Source organism: Amphibalanus amphitrite, unplaced genomic scaffold, assembly GCF_019059575.1.
Source record: "Amphibalanus amphitrite isolate SeventyFive unplaced genomic scaffold, NRLGWU_Aamphi_draft 000710F_arrow, whole genome shotgun sequence".
Lineage (NCBI taxonomy): Eukaryota > Metazoa > Arthropoda > Thecostraca > Balanomorpha > Balanidae > Amphibalanus > Amphibalanus amphitrite.
In genome coordinates this window covers 183,633-211,380 of record NW_024882204.1, presented here as the reverse complement: position 1 = coordinate 211,380, position 27,748 = coordinate 183,633, and the positions used below count along the sequence as shown (strand labels likewise).

General features: G+C 50.8%; 3 protein-coding genes across 3 annotated transcripts; all 3 read right to left on the bottom strand.

The window, feature by feature from the left end:
• Nucleotides 1-15: 15 nt before the first annotated feature.
• Nucleotides 16-2,031, bottom strand: LOC122365009. The gene is made up of 4 exons (XM_043335880.1): nt 2,006-2,031; nt 1,440-1,569; nt 331-1,205; nt 16-169 (listed from the first exon to the last, which is right to left on the bottom strand). Exons 1-4 carry the CDS (start codon nt 2,029-2,031, stop codon nt 16-18), a joined length of 1,185 nt encoding a protein of 394 aa, XP_043191815.1.
• Nucleotides 1,890-12,247, bottom strand: LOC122364971 (protein transport protein sec31-like). The gene is made up of 4 exons (XM_043335803.1): nt 11,946-12,247; nt 10,722-10,778; nt 5,679-5,851; nt 1,890-4,306 (listed from the first exon to the last, which is right to left on the bottom strand). The coding sequence occupies exons 2-4, from the start codon at nt 10,770-10,772 to the stop codon at nt 2,350-2,352; spliced, it is 2,181 nt and encodes a 726-aa protein (XP_043191738.1). The 5' UTR covers nt 10,773-10,778; nt 11,946-12,247; the 3' UTR covers nt 1,890-2,349.
• Nucleotides 12,248-20,546: 8,299 nt separating this feature from the next.
• On the bottom strand, nt 20,547-23,461 carry LOC122365001. Its single transcript, XM_043335861.1, has 4 exons — nt 23,320-23,461; nt 22,889-23,102; nt 22,005-22,205; nt 20,547-21,837 (listed from the first exon to the last, which is right to left on the bottom strand). The coding sequence occupies exons 2-4, from the start codon at nt 22,947-22,949 to the stop codon at nt 21,122-21,124; spliced, it is 978 nt and encodes a 325-aa protein (XP_043191796.1). The 5' UTR covers nt 22,950-23,102; nt 23,320-23,461; the 3' UTR covers nt 20,547-21,121.
• Between the last annotated feature and the right edge of the window lie 4,287 nt (nt 23,462-27,748).

Genomic DNA, 27,748 nt, shown 5'->3' with positions numbered 1-27,748 from the left:
GTAGCAGCAGACGGGCTAGAGCTGACGACGGTAGTGGTGGTGGTCGAAGTAGTAGAGGTAGTTGTAGAGGCTGTAGAAGTGGTAGTGGCGGTAGTGGTGGTAGACGTGGAAGCGGTAGTGGTGGTGGCAGTGGTAGTGGTAGTTGCAGCAGTTGTGGTAGTTGTAGAGGCTGTGGTGGTAGACGTCGTTGCTGTTGTAGTGGTGGTGGCTGTGGTGCTGCTAGTAGTCGTTGTGCCCTCGGTAGTAGCTGCCGCAGTGGTTCTCATCGCCGCTCTGACTCGTGCCATCATCTCCTGGACACGACTGAGCGCCCTCAGCGGCGCGGCTGACGGTGGGCGCTCGGACGGAGCCTCTGTGGCGCGAGACTGAGCCAACGTGGCGCGAGACGGGGCCTCCGTGGCGCGAGATGGCACCTCCATGGCAAGAGATGGTGCCTCTGTGACGCGGGGCTGCGCCATCGTGGCTTGAGACTGAGGCATCGTGGCGCGAGACGGAGCCTCCGTGGCGCGAGAAGGTGGCGGCAGGGTCGGCGGCGACGGACGACGGCCGCGCAGGCGCAGGGCAGAGAAACTGGCCGGCTCTGGCTGGGGCTGCGGCTCGGGACGGTCCGCCTCTGAGTCCTCAGTGTCCTCATCAGAATCCTCAGCGTCCTCCTCCAGTCCTCGTGGAGCGTCCTCACTGTCACAGGTCTGCTGACAGCTGTCCTTACAGAACTCAACCTCACAGGCCAGATACACATCCATCCTGTCCGGGAATTTAAACGCACTCATCGCGGCGAACGAGAGAATATCGGCGCCTGTGCTGCCGGTTTGGCGAGTTTTACGGAAATAGTTCATCAATTTGGGTTTAAGGAGACAGCCGCGGTCATCGGTGAGCTGGAGGACGGTGGTGCGCGGGTCGCTGATATTCTCCGCGTCATAGGTGTAACAGTTTGTGACGGCCATGTCCATTTGTCCGGCTGTGGCCTGTGCCAGGATCACCACGGTCAGCTGCTCGCCGATCCGGACAATGCCGTCCACGGAGGAGGCGAACGGACCTCTGCCCAGCTGGATGTCCATCCAGCACGTGATGTCGTCACCGGCGAACCGCGCCTCGGTGGCCTCCAGAGCACGGACGGCGATCGGCCGGAACGTTACCAGCTTCTCCACACGGTCAGGCCAGTCGCAGCTGAGCCGGCGCGCCGTGTCCCAGCCCTCCTGCACCACCTGAGGGACAAGAGCAGTCGTCAGGACCGAGTTCCTAGTAAGAAGAGACAAAAACCACCGCCAGAACCGGATCCTTACTGCATCACCTGAAGAACAGCAGCTGATGTTAGAGCCGGATCCCTCCTGTATCATCCACTGACTAGTGAGTATTGAGTGTAAACAAACAAAATATTTTCATTAAAACGATACCTTACGATGATACCGTCTTGTGACTTCTACAGTCCGATGCCTCACCTCCTCCGCCTGTATGATGATGGTGTTCTCGAAGCCGACCCGTCCCTCGTCAGCGATGGCGCGCGATCCGCAGGCCGTCATCGGGACGTCGAATGTGTAGTTGGCCGCGCCGCTCTGGAACGCCACGTATCTGCAGGAGGGATGGGACGTAACTGGTTATACTGATGGAAAAATTAGAGACGATCAACGGGAAACTAGTCAGCGCCACTCAATGATCTAAAAAAGGCTTAAATAGAAGCGGGCTGTGTTGAGACGCGATAATAAATGAACGGTAAAGCACAAACACGTTAAAGAGTCAAAGACATCACAAAAAACGAATTGAGCGTTTATATCGCGGTAATGCTGATGGAGGAGGATTGCGTGAAGGCGTTTACTTACGACTTACCTTGTCAGAAGCCAGTCTCATCGTTCAGCATCCATCGGTCTATTTCGTTTGAGGGGCACCATTATAACTGTTTTTGTTTTTATTTTGTTTTTATTACAAATGCATGTCGACGGCGATTATTAGCAATTGTTTGTATTTACACATTACAGTGCCAGCATCAACCATCGACCATTTTACCTACAGCCGCTGACGCCTTTCAGTATCCATTCTTCCAGAAAGGACCGTGCAGCGTCGGCAGATACCGGCGCGTCTCACACATAGCTCTAAAAACCAATACAAGCGCTTAGCTCTTTAAACAAGCCAAAAACCGCAAACAGTACGGTGTCTGTCAACTAAGCCCTGCAAATCCCAGACCCTTGTTAGTTACGCCGATGAATGGAAGAAAACATGATAATAGAACACTAAATTGAGAGCTTGCGTCGAATCTATTGACCATAGGCGCGATAAGTTATTTTACACCAACAAATAACGCTGAAAGACAGACCGTTCACGACCCCCAAAGCGGTAAGTTGCTCGTCGGGGTAGCTAGCGGGCCCGCCGATACAGCCTGTCCACCTGGGGCAGAGCGTTCAGTTTGGGTCGGCTGGTCCGCTGGCGGCGCTGCCAGCAGCCGGCACAGCCGACCGCCAGTCCAAACAAGACTCCGCCAGCGGCCACCAGCAGCCCGGCAGTAAACGTGCCCACCCCCAGACAGATCGAGTCGGCCGGCCGCCGGCGGCTGGACGGCTCCGGGTCCTCACTGGCCGTCAGTTCGTCCTCGGCGGCCACATACACCTGGCGAGACAGCCGCACGGGTCTGATCTCCGCCGGCGGAACCAGAGACCGCTTAGAACGGCCGCGCAGACCGAACGGAAAACGCGGACCACGCAGGCGGCGCTTCCGACCCCGGCCGGGCTTGGGTCGTTTAACGGGCACCGGAATCGGTACGGGAATGGCGGCCGGCGGCGCCGCCTCGACCGCGCGGAGCTGCGTGGCTGCACCGAGCACCTCATTCTCCGCCGGCGGAGACTCGAACGAGATGAAATTGGAGGTTTGTGGAGGCGTGGGCGCGGGAGTGCTGGGGATGTCATTGATCGAAGCGTTCTGACGCTTATTGCCGTTGGTGGCCCCAGCTAGAAGAGCGGCCGGTACGGTCACTGGTCCGAACGGTGTCTGCACCACGCGGGTGGCGGCCAGGTCAGACGGTGGGGTTCTCTTCCCGGGCGGCGGGCGGCTGGTGACGGCGTCCGGCACACGCGGCGCCGGATTTCTCGGAGTTGGGACACTGGTCTGTGAGCTCCCAGAGCCCGGCAGACGGCCCAGCTCGATGTTAGCCAGCTGGCTGAGCAGATTGTCCGTGCGCACACTTCCCTCCTCCAGCGCGTTCTTGCTAGGAAAGTCACGCTTTGTGTTGATGTTGAATGTTGGGTAGTCCTTGGTAGGGGGCTGTGGCTGCTGCGAACTTTGAGGTTGTGAAGACTGCCCTTGCGGTTGCTGCGGCTGCTGGGATGGCTGAGGCTGTGGCGTTGTCTGCGGTTGTTGCGTCGTCTGAGGCTGCTGCGGTTGCGCTGCGTTCCTGCTAAACTCCGTCGTGGTGGCGGCAGTTGTGGTCGTCTGAGCCGTGGTCACCCGTCGGCGGATGGCCGGGGTGGTTCGACGGGGGCTGACCGTGCGACTGGCAGGCCTCCAACGCCGCCCGCCGCCCACCGGTCTCCGAGAGGGGAACACTGACCCAGACGCCGAACGCTGAGAGGTCACCACAGGGCGCTGTGAGGTCGTTACCGGTCTTCGTGTGATCGCTGCCGTTGCTGGACGTTGTGAGGTTACTCTCGCTCCCGCCGAGGTATCACGGCGCACACACGACTTTGGACACAGACCCTTGCAGACCTCGACGTCACAGCTGAAGTGAACCTCCAGCACATCCGGGAACTTGAAGGCCGATAGGTAGCTGTAGGCGATGACACGATCCCGCCCATCCAGCTGTCGGCGCGTCACCTGCAGTTCAGTCATCAGCTTCTGCTTGAGCACGCAGCCGTTGGAGTCTGTGAGCTGGACGCTAGCGGCGCTCTGGAAGTCGGCGCTGCTGTAAGCTCGGCACTCGCCCACACGTAGATCCAGCTGTCCGGCCGGGTCCTCGGCAAACATCAGCAGCGATAGATCGGAGCCGACAGAGACCATCTGCGTAACGGCCTGCGACTGCGGCCAGCGGCCCACCTGCACGTCCATGCCGCAGCTGACCGACTCGTTGGCGGCGAAACGCACCTCCTCGGCCTGCATGCCGGCCACGGGGAGCGGCGAGTAGGTGACGGTGCGCCGCGCGCCGGCCCGCTGCCAGTCACAGGTGATGGTACGGGCCAGGTCCCAGGCCTCCTGGATGGTCGGGTCCGTCTGCAGCACCACCGTGTTGCTGAAGACGCTGCCGTCGCGCACGCTGGTGCCGCAGCTGGTCATGGGCACGGTGAATGTCCGCGTGCGCCCGCCGCGGCCCGGCCCGCCCGCGTACCTGCCAAACGAGAGCCAGGTCAGCACGAGCGGGCCGGGCCGGACCGGCCGGAGGCGCTGCAACGCACGGGTCACCACAGAAGCGCGATACAAGCAGACCAGAAACAGACTAGGTATATGGCTCCGGACACACGCGTGTCAACAGACGGCGCCATGGCTTTGTCTTTTTGTTATTCAGGCCTCCCTCCAACGGGCACTTGTGGCTCAATTACAGGAGGGCACCTCCTCCTCCTGGCCCTTGTTCCCCCACCCCCCAGGCTACGGCTGAAGTGGGAGCCTACCCCACACCTGAGGGGTGTTCACGGGCACCGCACACTGCTGCGTGCGGTGTGTGCGGTGCGTCCAGCAGGCGTGGGGGTAGGGGATGGGTAGGCGGTTCTGACGTCACGGCTGCGTGCGGTGGACGGTCCGCTGTGGCCAGTCCCGACCGGCCACAGCGATCGCTGTGTGCGGTGACGGAAGGCTGACGTAGGGACGAAGTGGGCGGAGCTTCGAGGCTGTGTGCGGTCCGACCGCACACAGGGCCCGTGAACAGCCCTCTGGTGACACAGCCGTGGACGACGCCCGCGGAACGGGCGGAACCGGGAATCGAACCCGAAACCCGGCACCGCCCGCACCGCGGGTCGACGCCTTAACCGACTGCGCCACCAGGGCCGCTCTTGCCTCCATGAGTCAGTTAATGGGTGTTTCAGTTAGAACTTGCGTCATTCAGTTTGTAAGTAAGTCTGTAAGTGTCATATAAGGAGTGTCATTACCAACCCCTAAACCTAAAATTAATAGCTTTACGCAAACTCGCTTACAATGTAAGTGTTCATTTCTAAGCAAACGAATACCTAGCGTTGTTAAAAAGTGGTCAGCTAAAATCAGGTAGCGATAAATATGGATTTCTATAACCGACGATGCATAGGAAGTATGATCTAAGCTCTCTGCAAAAGGTGGTTGAGCATTTATGACCGGTTTATTTATCTTTCGTCCACTTCTCGGATGCAAATCATGCTGTTACGCAATGCGCAGTCATACGCGCCTGGACTTTCGGCCATGAGCTTACATTATTGCCGCTAGATGTCGGTAAAGGCGGACGCCTGAATTTATGCTGTACCGCAAGGCCTTGTGAACTTTCGCGCGACGGCAGCAAACTCCAAAGACATTGATATTGGAGGCTGGTGAAAATGAAAAGCTGAAGGTGATTTGAAAAGGCAACTCTAGAGTCAAAGAACAGGGTGTATAATTATATTCATCATCGAAGATACCATTATGTCCTGTTGTCGCTTACTTACCGGCAGTTGGGGTCGGCAAAATAACTCCGGTTCCCAGCGTTCCTTACCGATGGTTGGGTATCGCTAAAGTATCTCAGGGTGACTAAAGTTTCTTACCGGCAGTTGGGGTCGGCGAAGTGCCCCTTGCTGAAGATGATGCCGTCGAACCGTTCTGAGAACTCGATCTGTACTTGCATCCCGGTCTTCTGACACTGGACCTCAATGTTGGCCACCGACGGCCCACCCTGTCCGTTCTGGCCGCTCTGTACTGCTCTCTGTCCGCATACCGTCTGTGGAAACGATGGCGGTATTAGTGGCGGGCCGGCACCCGTATCAAACGTTCGTACGAAAAGGGTGTCTTCTTCCTAGTCCGTATAAGTCCGTAGAAGACCTGTCCCGTGTCGGCTTTCCGGTATGAATGTAAGAAGCAAGCCCCCTCGGTCAACACCATCCATCATAGCTGACTCCCTTCCCCGCCCTGAACCGTCCACAGGCATCACAGCAGGTCCTATCCCGAGTCGCCTGTCAGACCAGCGCGAGCGGCCCGGTCCTGCCCACTCGCCACAATAGCAACTCGGCCGGCCCGGCCAGCGCCCGTGACCACTCGTCCGGAACGCCGGCGTCACAGTTACGCTGCAGCCAGTTACGGTATTACGGCGCCGACCAGCCGGCTGGCAGATGTACCCACTTTCGCTATCTGCCGACTAGTTCACATGGCAGCCGCACCCCCCCTGGGCCATTTGTAGCGTGCGCCGCTGGAGAAACCCGAACATTTGGGCCGAGTTCCAGGTCCTGGAGCTATGACTGGACGTTCATCGAGACAAGACGTGATGTAACCGGTGGACGTGAGGAAAACGGCCTGCGTCTGTTACGAATGGCTGACAAATTTAACGACACAATTAATTAAAACTATGATTGCTCATAAATATTGAAGGAAAAGAGATCGGATACATAAACACGGAAACTTTTGAGTCCCGAAACGTAGGTAAAGGTATTCTATTCAACTACATACATAAAAAACTACCCACTATCCCCTTCGTAGTAAGAAGACTGAATGTTGTTTGAGACGAATTTCGCGAAGCTTGGTCACGGAGAGAAGTAGAAATTAACCAAAAACTTCCGATGAGAGGTTACAACATTACGGGGAAAAGGATACATAAGAAAGATATCTGGCACAGTCATAAGCATTATAGGTGAAACCGTGCTAAAATGCGACCATGGAAGCCACGTCATGTTTCTGTGAAACCGTTCAGCACAGGACGCCAATTTGGTCTTCCTTTGCCGCTATACCTACCTCCATCGCTGGCATCTTTCATTGCCGCCTGACTGCATCGAGAGGCCGAGGTTCCCAAACAGTTCGAGATCCACCCTGAGAACCAACAAACAAACCGTCGCCTCTCCCAGAGAGCAAGACCAATTGGGACAGTTAGCTGAAAGGACCGTGCGAAGGTGAAAGTATATGGGAGTGGTAAATGAGGAGGAGGTGCCGGGATACGCCACTTCACAGGGAAGAGCGACGGAGACAAGGCAGAAAGAACGAAATAAAATGTGACAGGCTTGCGACAGTAATAATGGGCGGTGTGGTACAAGACTCAAGTGACACTATGGCGGGACAGATGGACTGATATAACTTGGGTCAAAATAGAATAAAAATGGGTTAATAAATAGGTATGCCTGGGGCTCAAAACGGTTTCATCCCCTGAATCCTCAACTGAAGGGATAAAATCAGAATCAGATTCTGAGACGAACAATATAGAACGGCACGGGACGGTACGGATGGGCTCGGGACAATTTAGCTACAGATCGAGTTATAACTGGGAGAGATGAGACAAGATAAGAGGACGAGATGGGACGGCTGCAGGCGCCTATAAGTGTTCTGACCCCGTCCTACCCTCATCCTGACCATGTCTATTGTCTATCACCAAGAGGCCGTCACCGGTGACCGCTCCGGTGCCGCAACAGCGCCCGTTACGGCACACGTCACGGGCGTCACTGGCGTGTCACCATCGCTCCGGAACGAACACTACGGATTATGACGGCACGCGTCTGAGGCAACCAGCTCAGGTATCAAATATCAGCGGAGATGATTAGATGATCGGAGGTCAGAGAAAGGTGCGAGTGTATGCAAGCATTAGATAATGAGGGACATAGGCTTGGAAACATTGTTGACAAACTGGGATGATCAGTTGAGCCTGAGCGTGCCGACTCTAATGGCCGGCCAACCCGGTGGCCCCGTGACTGATAGTCGTACTCGTGACCTCTGTGACACTTTGTAATTCCCGCGCGGACAGCGCTTCATAGGGGACCCGGGCAGTTTGGAAGCTGGAACATAACTCCATTCAGAGAGGCGCGAACCTTCTCGATAGGCCGATAAATCACCATCGTCGTGGAAGAAAAGAAACGGTAAACAGAAAGCATTATAGATGACACTGAAAATGAGCATCGATGATCAATAGACATCGATGACACATCCCACATCCAATCAGGTCAATAATGTACGAGACTGGAGACACGGCAAAACAGATAAATGTCATACAATATGCATTGCATAACATCTGCATGGGGTAAAAGATTCATTGGATAAATTATGAAATACCTAAATATCGCATCAAAAGGTAAACGGGCTGCGATGATGGTATTTACAGCGGCCAGCTTTTAAGTTTTTCAATTGTTTTCCATATGACATCTGCATGTCACGTAAGGACATTCGTTTCGTCTTTCAGGAAGCGGTAACCACAGGAGCGAACGGATTCACACACCCCGCCTGCGAGTCACCGTTGATCTCTTTTACCGTCTGAGCTCCAATGAAAGTGAAACTGATGACACCTATAGTGTAACTGGCTGATAAACTGGACCGTCAGCAGTGAGTCTGACATGGGCGGCGAAACGGCTGACAGAAATCGAGAGTGAGTGTCGGGCTGTGCCAGATGGGCGGTTTCACCGGACGATTGGCACCCGGCGGGCGCTGCCCGGCGCCGGGCCGGCCGGGGGACCGCCGGGCCGGGGCGCGACGGGGCGCGGCCGCTGCAGGCGCCCGAGAAACCGGCCCCAGTTGCAGCTGGGTGGTTTCTCCGCCGCCAGAGATGAGGCGCATCTCATCTGCGGCATGGCAATGTCCGCTGATTGGTGGACCCGTGCGGAGGCTACCGATATGGCGGGAGGAAAGACGGTAGCCTCTCATCGAGAGACTACTGTCGACCGTAAGAATACCGGCCTGGACAGACGATAATCGATCGGACATCAAACGCTAAGTTCGGTAGGTTCTGATATGATCAATCGGTATCACATCTACATAGGCGGCGGAACGGGGAGGGCACCGGGGCACCGTGCCCCCCTTTGATTTTGGCATTTTAACACTAGCCCTATGGGCGTTGCATGGAAAGAATGGGACCAAAAGTCGGCAGTGCCCCCCCCCCCTTAATTGAAGGTGTTCCGCCGCTACTGCACATCTATGATGTTTCCCTTTCAGTCTGGCGGGGATATTAAATAATTAATCAAGCGCTTATTCACAAGCATCTATCATCAAAATGACTGTTTCCTGCATGTGGAGACTAGCGGTACGCTAAAATACCTAAATCTGCGACGCCCCCTATATGACCGAAAATGTTAAGCGGCTCAAATGAGGGTGGAGGTGGGCGCAAGCGACCAGCTCACTTGTGCGCAGGCTGGAGTCAGCACATGAATCGACCATTTGATTGCGGCTTATTCACTGCTGAATGGACACAAGAGGCTAGATATAATAATAAAGAGATATCACAGTGCTCAGTAAATATACTTTCCTAACTTATTCAAGTAGTTCCTTCACTTATATTGGTACTCATACGATGACACCCGAACCACCGCGTAGTGCTGATCGGCCGTGCAAATATTATCAATTTTAATGAGAATATGCTAAAATAGGACGTCTGCACGCATATATGTCCATTCACATTGTCCTAAAATGACAAATGATGAGATCACCAAGCCTCCAGTAACTCGGTCGTTTTCGTCTTAAAAGTAAAGTGTAAGTAAAAGTAAAAGTGTAAAAGTTAAGTGTAAGCTCCGTAGACATTTGCTGGTGCTTTCTGAATAAAGCATGAGCCACGATTGAATAGAATTTGCACTGCAGACGTTGTTCGTACCAGGTTCATATTGACACAAAACAATTTAATTCAAAGAGAAGACGGTCCAGTTGGTATCACAATCAGCGACACAAAATGACACCACAGTGGAATCCGCTTAATAAATCCACGGATAATAAATCCAGCCGCCTATTGTGGCCGCTTGAGCTGTTAACGGATTTTCCCCATAGATGCCTATAGTTAACAAATCCGCATAAAGCCACTTGGAAGTTCTCAAGTCCGCAGTAACGTTTCTCCATTCAAAATGTGGCATCCTACCCGCTCCTAAAGAACTGCGCTGGAGCAGCGGTCTGCAGCAGTTGGAGTTCTAAAAACAGAAGGAGTTCAGGGCTATCAAGAGCGCAATTACTGTGCATTTCAGAAAAATGTTCCCGCAAAGCAGGGACCCTCGACTGCCTGCATGCTCGTTGGCATAGCAGGCATGACGGGGAGAGGTCGTGGATGGATTGGATATGTTGACTTAATCGCTGCGCCAGCTTTGCAGTGTGCGCTGGTCACTTTCAGGGGGACATGCCCCCGTACTACGGTCTCTACGGTCGCAGGTTCGGGGGCATGTCCAACCCTAAAACCTGCCTTTATACATTAGGCTGCATTACGAATGTCAAATTATTTGGGGTCCAGACCCCCGGGACCCCACCAGTGGCGGAGCCCCTGGTCACTTTCATTGTTATAAGCAAGGCAATGAGAAATCTTAGCCATACGCTTGTTATGCGTACGTACCTAGGGAACGAAACGTGCCGCTGACATGCTTTTTTAATGAAAATAGCTGACACCGGTTAATAAAGCCACCGCTTAATAAATCCAAAACACCTTGTCACCAAGGTGAATTTATTAAGCGGATTCCACTGTAGCGCCGAGCCTCTCCGCGGATCTCTGCATTGGGTGGCATTACAATATGTACACGCTCCCTGCAGACTGTTCTACATCCACTACCACAAACGAGAGTGAGAGCCAAGAGTAGGTACACGAGATAAATATCAAACAGGATACTTACTATACGGTTTACGACATTTCTCCAATGCACAAAATGTTCACTGACCTGGAGTAGAACGGTTGCCAAAAGTGCAGCCCGCACCCCGTGAACGATCATCTTGAGCTGCAAAACAGAACACCAACAGGCACGATTAACCATGAATCAACACTCAATAAGCAATCCATGATAATGAAGTTGGGTTTTAAAGCTAACATTTAATACATTGGAGAAAAAAAAACATTCGAGGGAACCTTCAATTTCGTTAGGAACAACACAAGTTTGGGCAAACGTTAATCGATCGGACATCAAACGCGAAGTGCGGTCGGCCGTCGGTTCTGATAAGATCAATCATAGATAACAGTAGAACATAGATAAGTTCTACTGTTATCTATGGATCAATCGATAGTACGTCTATGATATTTCCCTTTCAGCCAGTCGGGGATATTAAATAATTAATGAAGCGCTTATTCACAATCATCAACCATCAAGATGACTGAACAAAAGTTTTACACATAATGTATCAAAAAAGCATGCCTTATAACGCAATTGCATTCATAAAAATTGGACGATCGACGGTGCTGTCGGTTGTTAAGTGATAATAGGATGTTTTTCAACCATAAAATGAAAACTGTTTGGATGCCATTTATCCAATATAATACAATCTGGAAAAAATATAATCAATAAAAAACTAAGCTGTAGCGATGGTTAGGTGCGTTATCAATGTCGTATACCAGAACGACACTTCGTTAGACAATAAAAGGAAAAGCGCAGCCACTATCGAAAGACAGCGATCGATTGCGTATTGACTGATCAGCTGATTATTTTGTAGCGGTTTGTGTGTGCCACCGCGCTTATTTTGAAAAGGTTCACAAGCTCTATGTAGTGTCTACATTGATAAGCTTATAAATCATAAGACAGCAGACGTTTTTCTTTGAGGCTGATGATTGAGACCTCAGACCCCACCATTTGAGAGCCGTCTATTTAGACGGCCCTTTCCGGCTTTTCATTGAACAAAAATGATTCACACTTCTGATGGGATTAAGGACTAAAGATTTACAAGCAGTCATTTTCAAACACTCCTTATTCTTCAAGAGTTATGCTCCCTTTAAGCCCACCGCTTGGGGAGACAGAGTATTTTGGAGTATTTTGGAGAACCCGCCAAAAACTTCACAGCCGTTTGTAAGCATTAAACGGCTCAGCTTATGTCACATTGATACGTTGATACACTCAGTATACATACGTCATACACCTTTATCACATTACACCTTCCCGAGTTTTTTAATCACTTACCCCAGCTCAGACGTGGCTCAGACTGATGGGTCGCCTAAGCACAACACACAGGAGAGCCTCTGCTGTGACCCGAGCCGCCGCCGGCCGCGCGGCTCTGCGATGCCTCGCCCGGTGCTCTCCGTGGGATCCTTGCAGTGCGCCCAAGTCCGTGACTGTGACTGATGTCTCCGGACCCACGTCAGACGTCCTCCCGCGAGCCTCGTGTCCGGGCCGTCGGACAAGCACCCCTGCTCCTATTGCACCCAATCACCGGCACAGCGACACACAACGCGGCCCACGCGCGCCACCGCTACTTATCGTCTGCCGAGAGAGGGGCGCCGCGCCGCCTCCGACCAATCGCCGGCGCCGAGACAGTGACAGCGGCCAATGGCCAGCGCCGAGACAAGGCGCAAAGGGGGCCCGGACCAAAATACATTGAGGCCGGGGGGATCCAGGGCGTCGCAAGTCCATCTACGACACGTCGCAAGTTACGACACATGTCCCGTCGCAAGTTGTGTCGTAGCGAAAAAGGAGGGATGTTGAGGAAAGAGGGGTTTGTCGGAGGATACGACAGAACGTAGCTGCGACGAGGCTTAAATACCCGCTTTACTCGAGAATTTAAAAGGCTACACGATCAGCTGATCCCGTAGTAAACGTCAGTAAGGTCGAAAACTCTATCACGCATAAAGGAACATTCGCCTTTCTGGTTTGCGAGCTTATGAGACAGCAAGGTCAAGCATGTTCTCTGATTCTGAAGCTTTGTATTAACTGGGTGACTTGTGGTTGCTAACGCTCACGTGATTTGCCATAAAATTTGGGATCGATCACAGGAGATTCGTGGCTATAGGGCATCTAGAATCTATGCTTTAGAAGAAATGAGTTCCGAGAGTTTGAGGTCACAGAGAGGTAAGAAAGTTGTAGATGGAGGTCACAATTGGAGGTTACAGAGGTCATCTGGGACACGTCAGGTCACAGAGGTCAACTTGGGGTCATCACAGAGCTCAATTAGAGACCACGGAGGTAATCTGAGACACGTCAGGTCACAGAGGGCAACTTGGGGGCACGTCAAGTCACAGAGGTCAACCTAGGGTCATCACAGAGCTCAATTGGAGGTCACGGAGGTCATCTGGGACACATCAAGTCACAGAGGTCAACTTGGGTCATCACAGAGCTCAATTGAAGGTCATTGGGGCCATCTGGGACACGTCAGGTCACAGAGGTCAGCTTGGTGCCATCAGAGAGGTCACTTAGAGGTCACAGAGGTCATATGGGACACGTCAGGTCACAGAGGTCAACTAAAGGTCATCAGAGAGCTCAATTGGAGGTCATATGGGACACGTCAGGTCACAGAGGTCAGCTTGGAGTCACTAGAGAGCTCAATTGGAGGTCACGGAGGTCATCTGGGACACGTCAGGTAACAGAGGTCAACTTGGGGTCATCACAGAGCTCTATTGGAGGTCATGAGGGTCATCTGGGACACGTCAGGTCACAGAGGTTAGCTTGGGGTCATCATAGAGGTCACTTAGAGGTTACAGAGGTCATATGGGACACGCCAGGTCACAGCGGTCAAGTTGGGGTCATCACAGAGCTCAAATGGAGGTCATCTGGGACACGTCAGGTCACAGAGGTCAGCTTGGAGTCATCAGAGAGCTCAATTGGAGGTCACGGAGGTCATCTGGGACACGTCAGATCACAAAGGTCATGTTGGGGTCATCACATAGCTCTATTGGAGGTCATGGGGGTCATCTGGGACACGTCAGGTCACAGAGGTCAGCTTGGAGTCATCAGAGAGCTCAATAGGATGTCACGGAGGTCATCTGGGACAGGCCAGGTCAAAAAGGTCAACTTGGGGTCATCACAGAGCTCATTGGAGGTCATCGGGGTCAGCTGGGACACGTCGTTTTTGGAATGGGGAGAATATTTTGGGAGATGCCCCTTGCAACGTCCAAGACCGCCTTTCTGGATTCGCCAGTAGTTGCTGGAATGGTGTTAGGCTACTTCATATCCCCGAATACCCCAATAAATGTGAATATAACATACTATGCACCATTTTCAACACTCTCGCTGGCACCGATTGAGGCCTCCTAGACGACCCGTCAGTTCATGCTCTATAACTCGCGTTAGCGTCAACGGATTGCAACCAAATTTTCAGGATCTAAAGTTTAAACAATTTTGCACCTACCATGTAAATTTCGTGACCATGACCCGAATGACCTGTGACCTGTGACCTCTTCCTCAAGGCAAGGGTCAACTTGCGACACAACTTACGACTGCTATTTCAAATTCGTAAGCTGTGTCGCAAATCAGGCTATTTGCGATAGACTTTACAACTTAAGTAACGCTACTCATCAATTGATCCCTTCAAAAACGACTTACTACACAACTTGCGACACGTCGCAGCTACGACGAGGCTTACGACGCTCTGGATCCCCCCATGAATGTAGCGGACTGACCCGACCTCCAGGACCAGGCCAGGTCAGGTACTATGATCTATGCTTGGTAACTACGACCTAAAATGACCTAAATTTACCCTTTATCGCAAATACCTACAGGTAACTGAAATGCGATGTGGCCAAATCTGAGGTCAATCCAAGGACTAACAAATAAAGTCAATGTGTCTGATATTCATAGACACACAATACATAAACATGATAACGATCAAATAACTTATCTTTTTTTTACTGATGGATTCAAATCGGTTACATGGGTACTCGGAAAGCCTTTGGCCCACTAGAAGCTCGCAAACAACATAGCCTTAGGTGGGGAGATTGGCCCAAACCATTCGGCGTCACTCCCAACTGTTTGACCTATAGAGGTCAACAAAGGTCATGGTTAAATCCAATGGAGCTAGAGCGCTAAAAAATGGCACCAAAGGACTCGCCAGGACATGTATCACCTACTTTTCCACTACCAATTTAACCCCGAAGGGTCACACGACGACCATTAGTCATTTACGGGCCAGGTAGGAAAGAAAACATTGCACAGCAGGCAGTTCTGCAATATCAATATAAGAAGAGCATGATTGCAGTCGAAACGCATCATTCGGTAGCCTAATAGACCATAGAAGCTTTCCTTGCAAATCACTAATGCATATTATGATCTCGTTTGACCTGAGCAACGTGAACGTTAAGCGATTCGACGCACTACCGGCCAAGCCCATGGATTCAGCCCAAGTTCAGCCCAGATTCGGGACGCCTCGGATCCACTTGAAACTTGCACATACAATTCCTTGAGGTGCGGAATACCTGGTTCCGAACTTTAGGACTCACTCCAAGCCATTTGACCTATAGAGGTCAACAAATGTCCCGCGTCCCTCAATTTCCGCGGCAGATTGTGGCCCATCCAGTGGAGTAAGAGTGCTGAAAATGGCATCAAACGACTCGCCAGGACCTGCGTCTACTTGCTTGCTCACTATCAATTTTACCCAAAAGTCACGCAACTTTTTACCCAAAGGTCACATGACCTTTGGTCGATCAAAGGTCACCTTTCCGACCTTTGGTCGAAAAAGACGATTTGCCATTAGGTCGATTTAGGAGTCAAGCCGAAAAACACACAGAAGTTCGTGATAGTACGAATAGGAACAATTGCGATCGATTTTTTTTTCTGGCAGCGCATTAGACCGTAGAACGTTTCCCGCAAACCGCTAGTTGTGACCTTGTTTGACCTGGGCGGCATGAAACGTTCAAAATTTGACGCACATAGGCGCCAGCCTGGATTCAACGCAGATTCAGCCCAGATTCAAGATGCGTCGGTGCCATTTTCCTCGGTGCCATTTTCAGCGTTCTAGCTCCACTGGGCGGACCACAATCAGCTGTGTCAATTACGGGCCGTGACCTTTGTTGACCTATGTGGGTCAAACGGCTAGAAGCGACATCGAACAGCTTGGGCCATGTATTCCACACCGCAATGGCTCCCAAAGTTTGAAACAAGGCATGTTTGAAAAAGCTCCCGTTCAATGTCGCTGACTCGCTGGTGATCTTGAGCAGGCTAGGGGTAGCTTTTATATAATGTTCTGTGTGTGCCGATATCAAATAAACATTCAACTTGCAAAATAAGATAAAGACTATGATACGACCAGTTAATAACCATTAAAGGGACCCTCCCACCATAGACCCGGGAACAGGGGGGGCAGCGGGGGCGCTTGCCCCCCCAACTTGAGAGCCGAGGGGGCGGCGCCCCCTCAACATTGAGGCAGCGAGAAAAGATCTTTCCTCCCTTTTCCGGACCTTTTTCCTTCTTGTTTCCTTCATACATCTACGCATCAACACATGGCATTTTCCTTGCCATCTGAATGGTTTCTGCTGATACAGTAGGTATCGATTTGACAACATCTGCCATTGACTATTGTCATCCCGCTTTGATTTGGGCCTGATCGTGGCCATAAGTTTGGCAGGCCAGATTTTATACTGCACCAGCTTGAGTCAGCTTTGAGAAATACATAACGTACAACGGTGGTAAAATCGTTGCTATTATAGGTATAACACAGTTTACCCGCTCCGGATGTGATGGAGGGGTGTGGGGCAATGAGTGCACTGACGTGGCGCCCTCGGAGGGCCGGTATGGGATTAAAGCTCAGCGACACTAAGGGCTTGTGTGGTGCCTTCGGTTATCGGTAGCACCCTCAGAATCACCGGCGTAGGGCCCACAGAGCCGCCGGTAAGGGGCCTTTAGAGGCACTGGTGTGGGGCCGCCATGCAGGTGCCGGTGTGGGCGCTCAGAGGTGCTAGTGTGATTCTCTCAGAGGCGCCGATGAGGGTCCTTACAAGTTACAGGCGTTGCTGTGGATCCTCATAGACGCTGGTGTGGGGCCGTTACAGACGGGTGTGGGGCCTTTAGTGCTGCTGACGCGAACTCTCTACAAGCCGGCAGGGAGTCTCAGTGACCGGCAAGGGGACCTTACGCCGGCAGAAGAAGTCCTGTGGGGTCCTTAGAGACAGGCCCTCATAGGCGCCGACGAGGGCCCCACAGTTGCCGTTATGGGGCCCTCAGAAAATTAAGTGTGGGACCATCATAGGCGGGAAATGCCCCTAGAACTGGCACCTCATAGGCCGGTAAGACCTCTCAGAGGCCAGTAACGGGCCTTTGGAGATCACCAAGGTGTCCTTAAAAGCCGCAAGAGGCCCTCAGACGCCGGCGTCGGACCCTTATGGAGATCTTAGTGTGGCTATTTAGGGCCCATGAGGTGCTCTGACGAGCCCCATGGGGCCCTTCTGAGTAGAAATATGGCCATCGTTAACCCTCAGCGGTCAAATGGCGCCGCAGGGCCCCTCGGACCCGAGGGTCCCCTTTATCCCGATGGGGGGGGGGGTACGTGTCCCCTTAGACCCCTAGCTACGCCACTGTTTCATATGCATCATGTCAGGTATTTTAGGCTCGCCCCCCCAACTTCAAAATCGTTCCCGGGCCCCTGCCTCCCACCTTCAAAAAGGTTAATGAATTGGCATGAAAGTGATGTCCCTTGGTTTAGAAAGAGCGAAAACGAATATCTACCAAATTTCACCGAAAAATATTCACTGGTTTTCAAGATATTAGGCTTTTACTTTTGTTTACTTTTTGGGATCTCCCTGTTACTAGCGACTTTATTTGGAAGCAATAATTTGGCAGCCTTAAAGTGCGGCAGACGTTGCGCGCAAAGCAGCGTATACCACCACGTGTTAACGATGGTTTTAGTCTAAGATTTAAAAATCGTTAGATCTCCGCTGACGTCACAAATTCTAAGGGGGCATACCAATGCATTAGCCCCTTAGAATCCGAAAACTGCAAGTTTGAAATTCCATATCTTCGAATTAAAGCATTTCTCGATGTTGTGAGTGCCCAAACCGGTATTTGCAGGCCATGGCCACCAATTTGGCTATCTCAACTCAAAACTAATGTTAAGGTGGGAGGGTCCCTTTAAAGGTAGTGTGCCAGCTTTCTTGGACCGTATGGAGTTAATGGCCCAGATAAGGAGAACCGGATTTTTAGAACTTATCCATACCTTCAAAACTCATGGAAACGTCTTAAATTCTTCAAATTTTGAGTACCCCAGTGCGAAATTCGCCCCGACGGGTTGTCGGTCGTACCCCAACCACATTTCACACCACTATGAACAATAAATGCACACACTGAAATCGCTATTACCGATATGCTCATCCAATCAAGTTTCGATAAACCCGTTCATCATCATCTCCTGCGGTTTCGAACACGCCTGTTAGGTGGCTTCTGATGCTCGTCGAGGTCGGAATTTCCAAATACGCGTGGTGCGTCGGGCCGCGCGCTCTGACTTCGGCCAAGAAAAATGCGTCAGCTGATCATTGTCATTTCTGCCACTTGCGTGTGGTGAAATGGGGTCATAACTTATAAGACGGCTTTTTCTTATCAATTATTTTACATAAAATTATATTTCAAACCATAAATAATGTTCGACAGCCAAATAAAAGAAACAGTACCAATACGGGCTTACAGTTTAAGGCTCGACATTGTGTTGTCTACGATTAGACAGCTGATAACTCATTCCCGTACGTCGTATGGTCGTAACACTATAATGACCTTTGCTTATTGTCACAAGTGCGCCGCATTCGCGATTGTTGCCCGACGCCTGTTTGCAGGTGAGCCCACTACAGTTGTTATACATATCTAAAAACCGATAAACTTTTAGGCGAAAAAGGCACTATTCCAGGCCCATTTTTGATTTTTTTTGCGATATTAGGTAAAAACAGAAGCTTCTTAGCCTAGGAAAAATAAAATGGGAAATCTTTCAAAGGTGGCACACTACCTTTAAACCAGTAATAGTTGTTCGGGAAAACAGCCTCTCGAGCCATACGAGCTTCACAACTCTTAACTTTGAGCCCAAAGCTCGGCTAGACGGGACACAAAATGAAAACGAAACCGCCCGCCGTGACACGCCGGACGGAAAGTCTGCCGCCGAGAGGCGGTGCAGCCCGGTGCAGGGCTCTGGGTGTGGACCGGTGAGAGCGAGATATCGGTGACACGGCATCTCGCCGACAAAGGCTCGGTAAACATCGCCATAGACAGCGTCACCCTCCCCCTCCGCTCCTGGCAGCTGCACGACAGCGCGGCGAAATCACTCACAACTGTCGCCTCATATCAATATGCAGGACGTGAGCGGACATCCTGACGTGAGCGGGTGCTTGATATTGTCTTCCCCGGTCCCCCGAAGTTTTACCCAGAGCTTAAGTCGACGCGTAGAAACGGCGCCGTGAACAGTGCGCAGTATCACCATTTTGGCACATTTCTTCTGCGTATGATATTTAACTTTTAGCACAAGATCACCTAGAAAAAGTCACACTTTATGCGACACGAGGAATACATTTCCATTATCCCCATTTCTAAAACAATTGTTCTAAGCTGTAAACCTTTAGAAGGCTGCTACACCGAGTCCTCTGGGTTCCAAGGGAGCATTTTTTAGACGGCTGGCTGGCGTTTTGCGACCTTCACTTTCGATTGTGCGGAGAAACTGCGCGGAGCGGCTGCGAACCAGATGGCTGACGGGGCCGGCTAATGGGACCACCGTGCGGAGCGGGTCCAGGCGACAAATGGCGCCGACTACCGCCGACGGATGGGAGGATAGATAGACGGATAGATAGATGGATAACAGGATGGGAAACGGTTAGGGGGGATGCTGGGAGACGGATAAATAGGGGAACGGATGTGCGTATGGACCAGCCGGCAGACGGGTATGGGTGAACGGACGGGCGAGCCGACCGAAAGGTTGCGAGGATGGATAGACGAACAGGTTCATAGGTCGACCGACCGGTGGGCAGATGGTTAAACGGACAAACGGACGTATGTACGGGCCCAACAATACATTGACGTCGGGAAAGGCAGGTGGACTTGAGGACTAACTGATAGACGTACGGACCACAGAGACCTACAGAACGACGGATGGATGAACGGATCAACAAACAGACTTAACCAGGTAGTGGTATGGATTGACGGGTGGGCGTAACGACCGACTGACGTGCAAATCTATGGACCGACGGATCGAGGAACGGACGACCGTACAGACGGACATAAAAGTGGATCGACCGACAAACGGATGGAAAGCTCGACGAACGACCTCAAGACATACCGGCTAGCCGCACACACAAACTGCACACCACAGATCGTGACAAATGACAATTCGGCTCTCGGACTCAACAGTAGTGGCTCAATGAAATAAATTTGGAAAAGTTGAGCTTTAGGCATTTAACGTTCTATCCGATAAGCTTTGTGGTTCAAGGAGCATACGCAGAAGTCTTCCAAAAGCTCCCATCCCGTGCCCGTGGTCCGCATCAACCGCAGAAATCGGCAGAAGTCTTCGAAAAGCTCCCATCCCGGACCCGCGAACCCCGTGCCCGTGGTCCGTATCAACCACAGAACGCGAGTGAGGTTCTCTACACTCTATTTCATTCCGGACTACGTGAAGGTCACGTAGAGCAAGCAACAAGTGGCCTTTTTATAACCTTACTTATAGCTCAATACCATCTCATCCAAAAATAGCAAGCAGGTGTTAGTAATTTGTTGTTCCCGACAAACACAATTTCCTCATAGCCAGGCATATTGTATCGTCTTGGAATTGGAGTTAAATGATATAAAATATTTAACAGGCACTATCACTCTCCACAATTAATCAAAATATTGTTAATTCACCGTTTATTTTATCACACATAAGATCATTTGGATGTGTGAGCGGAATGGCTTCGTATCACATTAAACGACCATATCTTTACCAGTGACCCTAAACTCGTACAAATAATATTCTTGTCGCTGGGTCTCCGCTTGATCCATACCAAAATTGAAAAATGACCAGAATGAGCTAATTTAACAACGAAGCCATCATCGTAGCAATGCAGAACCACCAAAACGCGAAGAACCCAACCGAAACTTGAGCCAAAAGCAATCCGTTAATGGGATCAAGGAACTCATACACAACGTCATTTTGCTGGCACACGATCCGCACAGTACCTTTTGTTTTCGTCACAACATGCAGCCAAAGGTTCGTTGCAAAACGTGACGCCACACCCCTTGGATGCACACAGCTTGGTGCTTAAACGCACAAAGTTGCCCCGCTGAATTTCCCACCAACCCATTATGCCCGTAGAAACCAAATCCCATGCATTTTACGCACAACTGATAGATTCGCGTAAAATCACCAAACCGAAAGCAACAAAATAGGATATATCGCTGGCCGATGTGGCTGAGGCCAGCAGCGCCCCCTAACCACCTGTTACGGACGCCACCAGTTTAGTGAGACGCTCAGCGGCCAGCGAGGCGTATACAGGCACTTGGGTGCTGACCAGTTCCCAGCCGTCAGAGCACATCATCCAGACGCCCTGGGCGACCCGACAGGCCACCTCCCAGGCGGCCGCCGCGTACCCGGGCGCCTCGCGCTGCACGGCCGCCCAGAAGTCGACGAGCGCGCGCCAGCCGGCCTCGGTCCACTGTATCAGCAGCGGGCCGGCGTCCTGTCGCAGTCGCGCCGCCTGGTCGCAGGCCGCCTCCCAGAGAGGGCCAGCCGACTCCCAGGCCCGCCGCACCGCGTACGACAGCAGTGCCAGGCTCTGCTCGCCGGCGCGGCGCGAGACCCGGCTCAGCGCACTGCCGGCCTCCCCAGCGGCCGCCTTGGTGGAGTGCCAGGACTCGCCGAGCGCCTGCGTCAGGTACAGGTCTATCTGCGCGGCCAGCTCCCCGCCCCACCTCCAGACCGCCAGCGTCTGCTTCACCAGCAGGTCGCCGGTGCTGGTGCCCAGCTCGGAGACACGCTCGAACGCCCGCACGGAGAAGTCCATGGCTCGGCCGGCCAGGTCGGCGGGCAGACCGGCGCTGGGCGCCCTGCCGCCGCGCTGTTGCAGGTAGAGGGCGCCGCCGACCAGCGCCACGGCCGTCAGAAGCAGCACCAGGTTCAGCTTCCCGACGAACGAGAGGCCGCCACCTGCAACAACGATCGGTCAGCGGCGAGCACGGGAGTTCACTTCAGAAACCCAAAATTGGGTCAAAATAACTAGATGCGAGCAAAACAAACGAACACAAAACAAATATATCCCAAGCATTTGGAACAAATGGCAGCTATTTGGGAACAGTTTGAGCACTTGGACTTACCACTCTCTGCTTTGGATGATTTGACACTCTTTTCCTCCACCAGAGACGCTTTCAGTTCTGCGTGATCGGGGTGATGGTGGTGCAGATTCTCTATCTTCATTTCCCTCAACTCTTGCTTCTTTTTCTCCTTTTTAGCCTTTTTCTCCAGCCTTAACCTCTCTTTTTCTGCCTCTTCTGCCGCCAACTTCGCTTGCATGAGCTCTGTTGATGACGATTGTGATACTTTTCGAAATACGAATTCTTCAGATATTATTTCACGATAAATCAAATATGGATAAAACCGATGCTTGTGCATTGCTAGAGCATTGCCTCTTACAATAAGCATGTTTTTCAGCACTTACTGAGACTGACATTGCTTATGCTGTAACAGAATCTGATTTCCAGGCTATCAGAAAATGCTTAATCCAAAACGCAAAATAATTACACAAAATGGATTCGGAGTGTCAAAAGTCTTACATAGACTTTTATTATAGTTCAGAACTAAGCCTGCCCTGAGTATAATTGATTTAAATGTATTTTGAATTTGACGAATCAACTAATATAATTAAACCAAACCTTACAGAACCATCGAATTTTGAATAGGACTCCAAACACTGAAATGAACGATGAATGGGGCAGGGAAGTGCAAAAGCATGCCGGTGGAACTCCGCACCAGAACAACGACCGGCCTCCCCCACCCCGGAGGTCCTCCCACCCCGGAGCAGTTACGGCCGGGTGGTGTGAGATCAGGGCCCACCATGAACCGGCAGTCCACTTCCCACCAGAGCCCGCCCTTCGGCCTCTACGGTAAGTTTGAAACCGAGTCCACCGCCTAGCAGGGCCCAATATGACCCGAACAGGGAACCCTTCTGCCCCGGCGCGGCCGGGAGTGCCGCAGTGCCCACCTTTCTCGTGCTGCTGCCGCCGTATTCGCTCCTGGTCGTAGTGCTCCTTGACGCGGCCCATGAACTGGACCACGCGGCGCGCGCACTGTTCGCACTCCTTGGGGTTGAGGCACTCGCCGGCGGCGGCCGCCAGCTGAGAGCTCAGCGGGTTGTTCTTCAGGTCCAGCCATCGCAGCGACGTGAGCCGGTGGAAACTCACCGGAAGGTGAGTGAGCTGGAGGCACGGAAACAATGCGGGTCGGCGGGCGGCACGTGCACGCAAAGGCGCCCACATCGACGTCCAGCGAGCGACTAAGAGATAGCGAGGATCATACGTACAGCCTGACGACAAAGGGCACGAAAAAAGATCGCCTCAGGGCTCAGACCCGCTTAATGAAATAATTTATCATGTAGGTTTCGTCGCGTAGAGCAATGTACGAGGGTCTCCATACCTTGTTGTTGTAGAGGTCCAAATGCTTCAGGCGTTCTAGTTCTCCAAAGTTGGTTGGCAGCTCAACGATAAGGTTGCAGCTAAGATCAAGCTTCACCAAGTGAGTCAGTGTTGCAAATGTTTTCTGTGAAACAAAATACCCACAGCTGGATAAGTGCACCTCAGTAACATGAAGACTGAAGAGTTAGCCTAAATATGGTCTAACGATTATCGATAAAAATTCAAAAACAAAAACAAAATAAAAATACAAGAATGAAGAAAGTCGTACAGAAAATCGTTAGATCGTAGGAAAATGAACAGAAGTAAGTTCCTGTATAGGATTTTACATTAGAGATACTATCTTGCCCTCATTATTTTCCCATGTTTTCCCAGTCATAAAAAGAGACAGCACAAAGAATAGTTACTTATTTTTAGGGTTAAATAGACATACTTCTTCCTTAGAATCATGTGCCATCCAAATTGGAGATGTGAATTTTACAAATATTTTATTATTCATCCAAAATCTATTGGTAGTGCCTAGGGTAAAATATTTGGTACCTAACAGAAAGTACCTATGTTAACAACATATCTAGCATAAAAATATCTTAAAGTTTCAGGTAGGTACTTACAGGCAGGCCAATCAACTTATTATTTGATAAGTCAAGCTTGTTTGCCCTCTTCAGAAGAGCCTGAAATGAACAAGCCTTCAGTTAATATCTTAATGGAATAGGTAGGTACCTAGTCAGTGATTTATTCTGAGCAATGCTGAGTTTTTAGACATGACCTTGTCACATGATCACAATCATTACTGGCATGACATTTGTTTTGTCTGGTGGTAGAATCCTGATGTGCACTACAGCTTAAAATGCAGCAAAATGCTTAGTGTTTCACCTATTATGTAGGTTTCAATATACTTCACTGCTGTAAGCTGTTCATTTTAAAATTCAAATTTATTCTCACAGTCATTTACTTGTGACATGAGAATCTAGGAATTATAAAAAAATGTTCCTGTCTGACACTGATGTCTTTTGCATATCAAATCTGTGGCCAGCATTGCATCAACACAATAATCCAGCACCACACCACAAAACAGCTCACACAATTCCACACAATATCTGCTCCACACAATGGTAAAACTCATGATATGCCATGCACAGGGACCCCCTGAAACATGGCCTGATCCCAGCCCCCAGGAGGGGCTCCAGTCCAGGGGCTGAAGCCCCTATAGCCAGAGAAATATGGCACCCTGTGTAATTAAAAATTTTAGGGAGCCACAATGCCATAATTATCATGTCTTAGTGCAGGGAGCTGCAGAAACATGATCATTCTGTCTTGGTCAAACACTGAAAAAAGTGAACTTTTCTTGTGGATGCTCCAATTATTCACTTAACCCTATTCCTGGCGGGCTCCGCCGGGACAAGAAACTGGCGGGGGGGGGGCCGATTCGGCCCCCCTGAGATCTCGAGAACGAAGCAAGATAGCGACAAGCGGTAAACGGCATCGGATACGCACGGCCAAGATCTACAATTTTTACAAAGGTCATTTTCAGGTCAGGTCAAAGATGACGTCACAGGGGTCGAAAAAGTCAAAATGGCGGCACTAGATATGGAGAGAGTTTTTCTCGAATAACTTTCGAATTAGTCAAGATAGGAACAAACTAAGGGCATCATCGTGATCCTCTCGTCAATCCGCATCGAATGATATATATGTTGACCTCGAAAGGTCAAGGTCAAAGGTTGACCTCAGGTCACGTGACCTCGAGGTCATCATGTATATCATTCGATGCGTTTTGACGAGCTGAACACAATGAGACCATCCACGCGTCTGTATCTTGTTCCTGTACGGAGTTATTGGCCAAAAACCTTTGGTGACCTTTGATGACGTCACATGACCTCACAGCTGCCCAACAGCAAAACAGACCTCAAGGTAGTGAAGGTTGATCGTATATGAAGTCATGTATGGTATATGGGGCCATTCCGACCCGTTTTAGTGGTAAAAACAGGGAGTTGATTTTTCCCCCATTGACTTATAATGGGGAGGTCGCGAAATTGACCTGACCTTAGGTCACCGATATCAAAATTCCGAGATATACAAATTGCACATACTGGTACCCTAACTAAACCCTGAAGAGAAGAAATTGATCGGTCAAAAACTCTAGCTCTGGCGTGATTGCAAACTTTTCTGAGGTAGCGTCACCAAACCGCCTCTGGTGACCTGACCTGAGGTCAGATCAACTCAAAATTTTCAGACATGTTGCGTAGAAGCCTTTTAGGAAAAGTCAGAAAATTTGAGCTTCCTAGCTCAACGCGTTTGGGAGATATAACCAAAAAACCTCAGGGGGGGCTCCTGAGGCCCCCCCGCCAGGAATAGGGTTAACTGACCCTGGATATTGGAACACATGTTTTTGCATAACATCAGCTCCTGATAAAAGAAAATCATAGGTCCATCTTTGCTCCTAAAAACCTTCAAACAAAGACCTTGACCATGTCAAACTGTGATGCTTACGAGGTAAGAATTTGAATTACATCCTATGACATCCCCGCACGATGAATGCAGTAATATCAGCAACCCCATTGTGAAATATACTTACTATATCTTTGACTGGAACATCTTTATCAGCATAATTACATATACTCAGATCCAATTCATCGTCATTCAATTTATCTTTGAGTGGATTTTTTGTTTCAGCCATAACTTGAAATAAGGGTTGGTCCAGGGGGGTACGCTCCGGCTGTTTAGCATTATGAAAAATGGTGACAGACGTTTGTGGAGGATTGTCGACGAACTCTTGTTCCGTGAGCAGTACTTACACGCTAGCGGAAAATTCACCAATCAGCGCTCGGCGGTACTCGACGCTGATTGGTCCGACGCTCGTGACGAAATTGCGGGGGACCGCAGTTATTCTCTATGGACCCGAATAGGCTTTTGGATTTCGGAGGGGTTTCTTTAAAATTATATGCTGTTTCGAGCTGTTTTCGAGTTGAAATATATTTCTTATGACTGTTACCTATATAATGGCACCATAAAATCATGATTTTGATAAATATTACCGATGAAATATCGGCCGAAAAGACATGCTGTCATGGTACGGACTGCCCTGCGGCTGATGTGGGGTCCCTAATGCCAGCGTATGGTAATAATGGGGTGACGAAGGGTTATTGGAGACTCTTAGAGCCCCATCAGCATTCAGCATAGGGTCATCAGAGGCCGGGAACGTCCATCAGGGGTCTGAGTAGGCCTGTCATAGGGGCATACATGACGCATCATGGCCCATGGGTCAATGTAGATCCATGGGGCCGTTGAAGGGCCAGCATTGTTCAGCGTGGGCTCGCAATTACCTCTGATGGGCATATGCCGTGCCCCGATGGACTAACGCTGGCCCCTGATGAACCATCACCAGCCCCTGATAGGTCTACAAAGCCCACTGCTGGGTCTAAATTGGTCACTGATATGCCCAAATGGGCCACTGAGAAACCCGTACAACATCCCCTGACTGCACCTGCTGGACCAGTGCCGTCCTCTCATGGGCCCACCACAGCTCTTGAATGACCTTTTCAAGTCCCTTGAAGTGCCTTTATTGGCCTAAATGGCCCCTGATTGGCTTATGTGGTCCCTATTGGTCCTATATGGCCCCCATGAGCCCTCAACGTCCCTAGACGGCCTTACATTATATGTCACTGGGCCCTGTTGGGTCAGCACCGGCCCCTGATAGGCTTGCACTGGACCCACCGGGCCTATACCGACCCATGAAGGGCCTATGTCGAGCCCTCATGGGCCTCCGATGACCACACGCCGGCATGTGTGGCCCCATCAGCAGTGGTCCGTCTATCCCATGTACTTACGGTCTTTTTGGTCGATGTGACACCGGTAGTATATAGAAATGTTATGATTAAATGTCGTTATTACACAGTCAAAAGTCACAGAAAGAATATCCAAGCTCAAAAATGGCCTCAAACCCAACAAAAACTGGTACAAATCCCCTTCAAAAGCCGTAAGTCTATTAAACGCCATAGGGGAATAGCTGCAGTCCCCCGCAATTTCGTCACGAGCATCGGGCCAATCAGCGTTGAGTATTGCCGAACGCCGATTGGTCGATTTCCGCTAGCCTGTAAATGCTGCTTGCGGATATAGTTTTGAACAAAAGAGGGTCGCGGCTACTAATCATCGCTTGTCACCACTTTTTCGTCGGGAGCGTTCTACCTGGTTTATATAGCCTTGGGTTGGTCTTCAGCTTCTTTTGCTAAGCCACAAAATCAATGATGGACAAAAAATACTGACAGTGGGTAGACACTGCAGGACACCTATTGGCCCTTTGGGCCAAACTCTGCGACAACTTCTTCAGCCCCCTTTTAGCAAAAAATAAACGCTTTTTGATACACGTCGACGAAAACACCGGCTGGCAATAAGCACAAAATGAATTTATTTTTGTACAATGATAGGAGTCAAAGGTA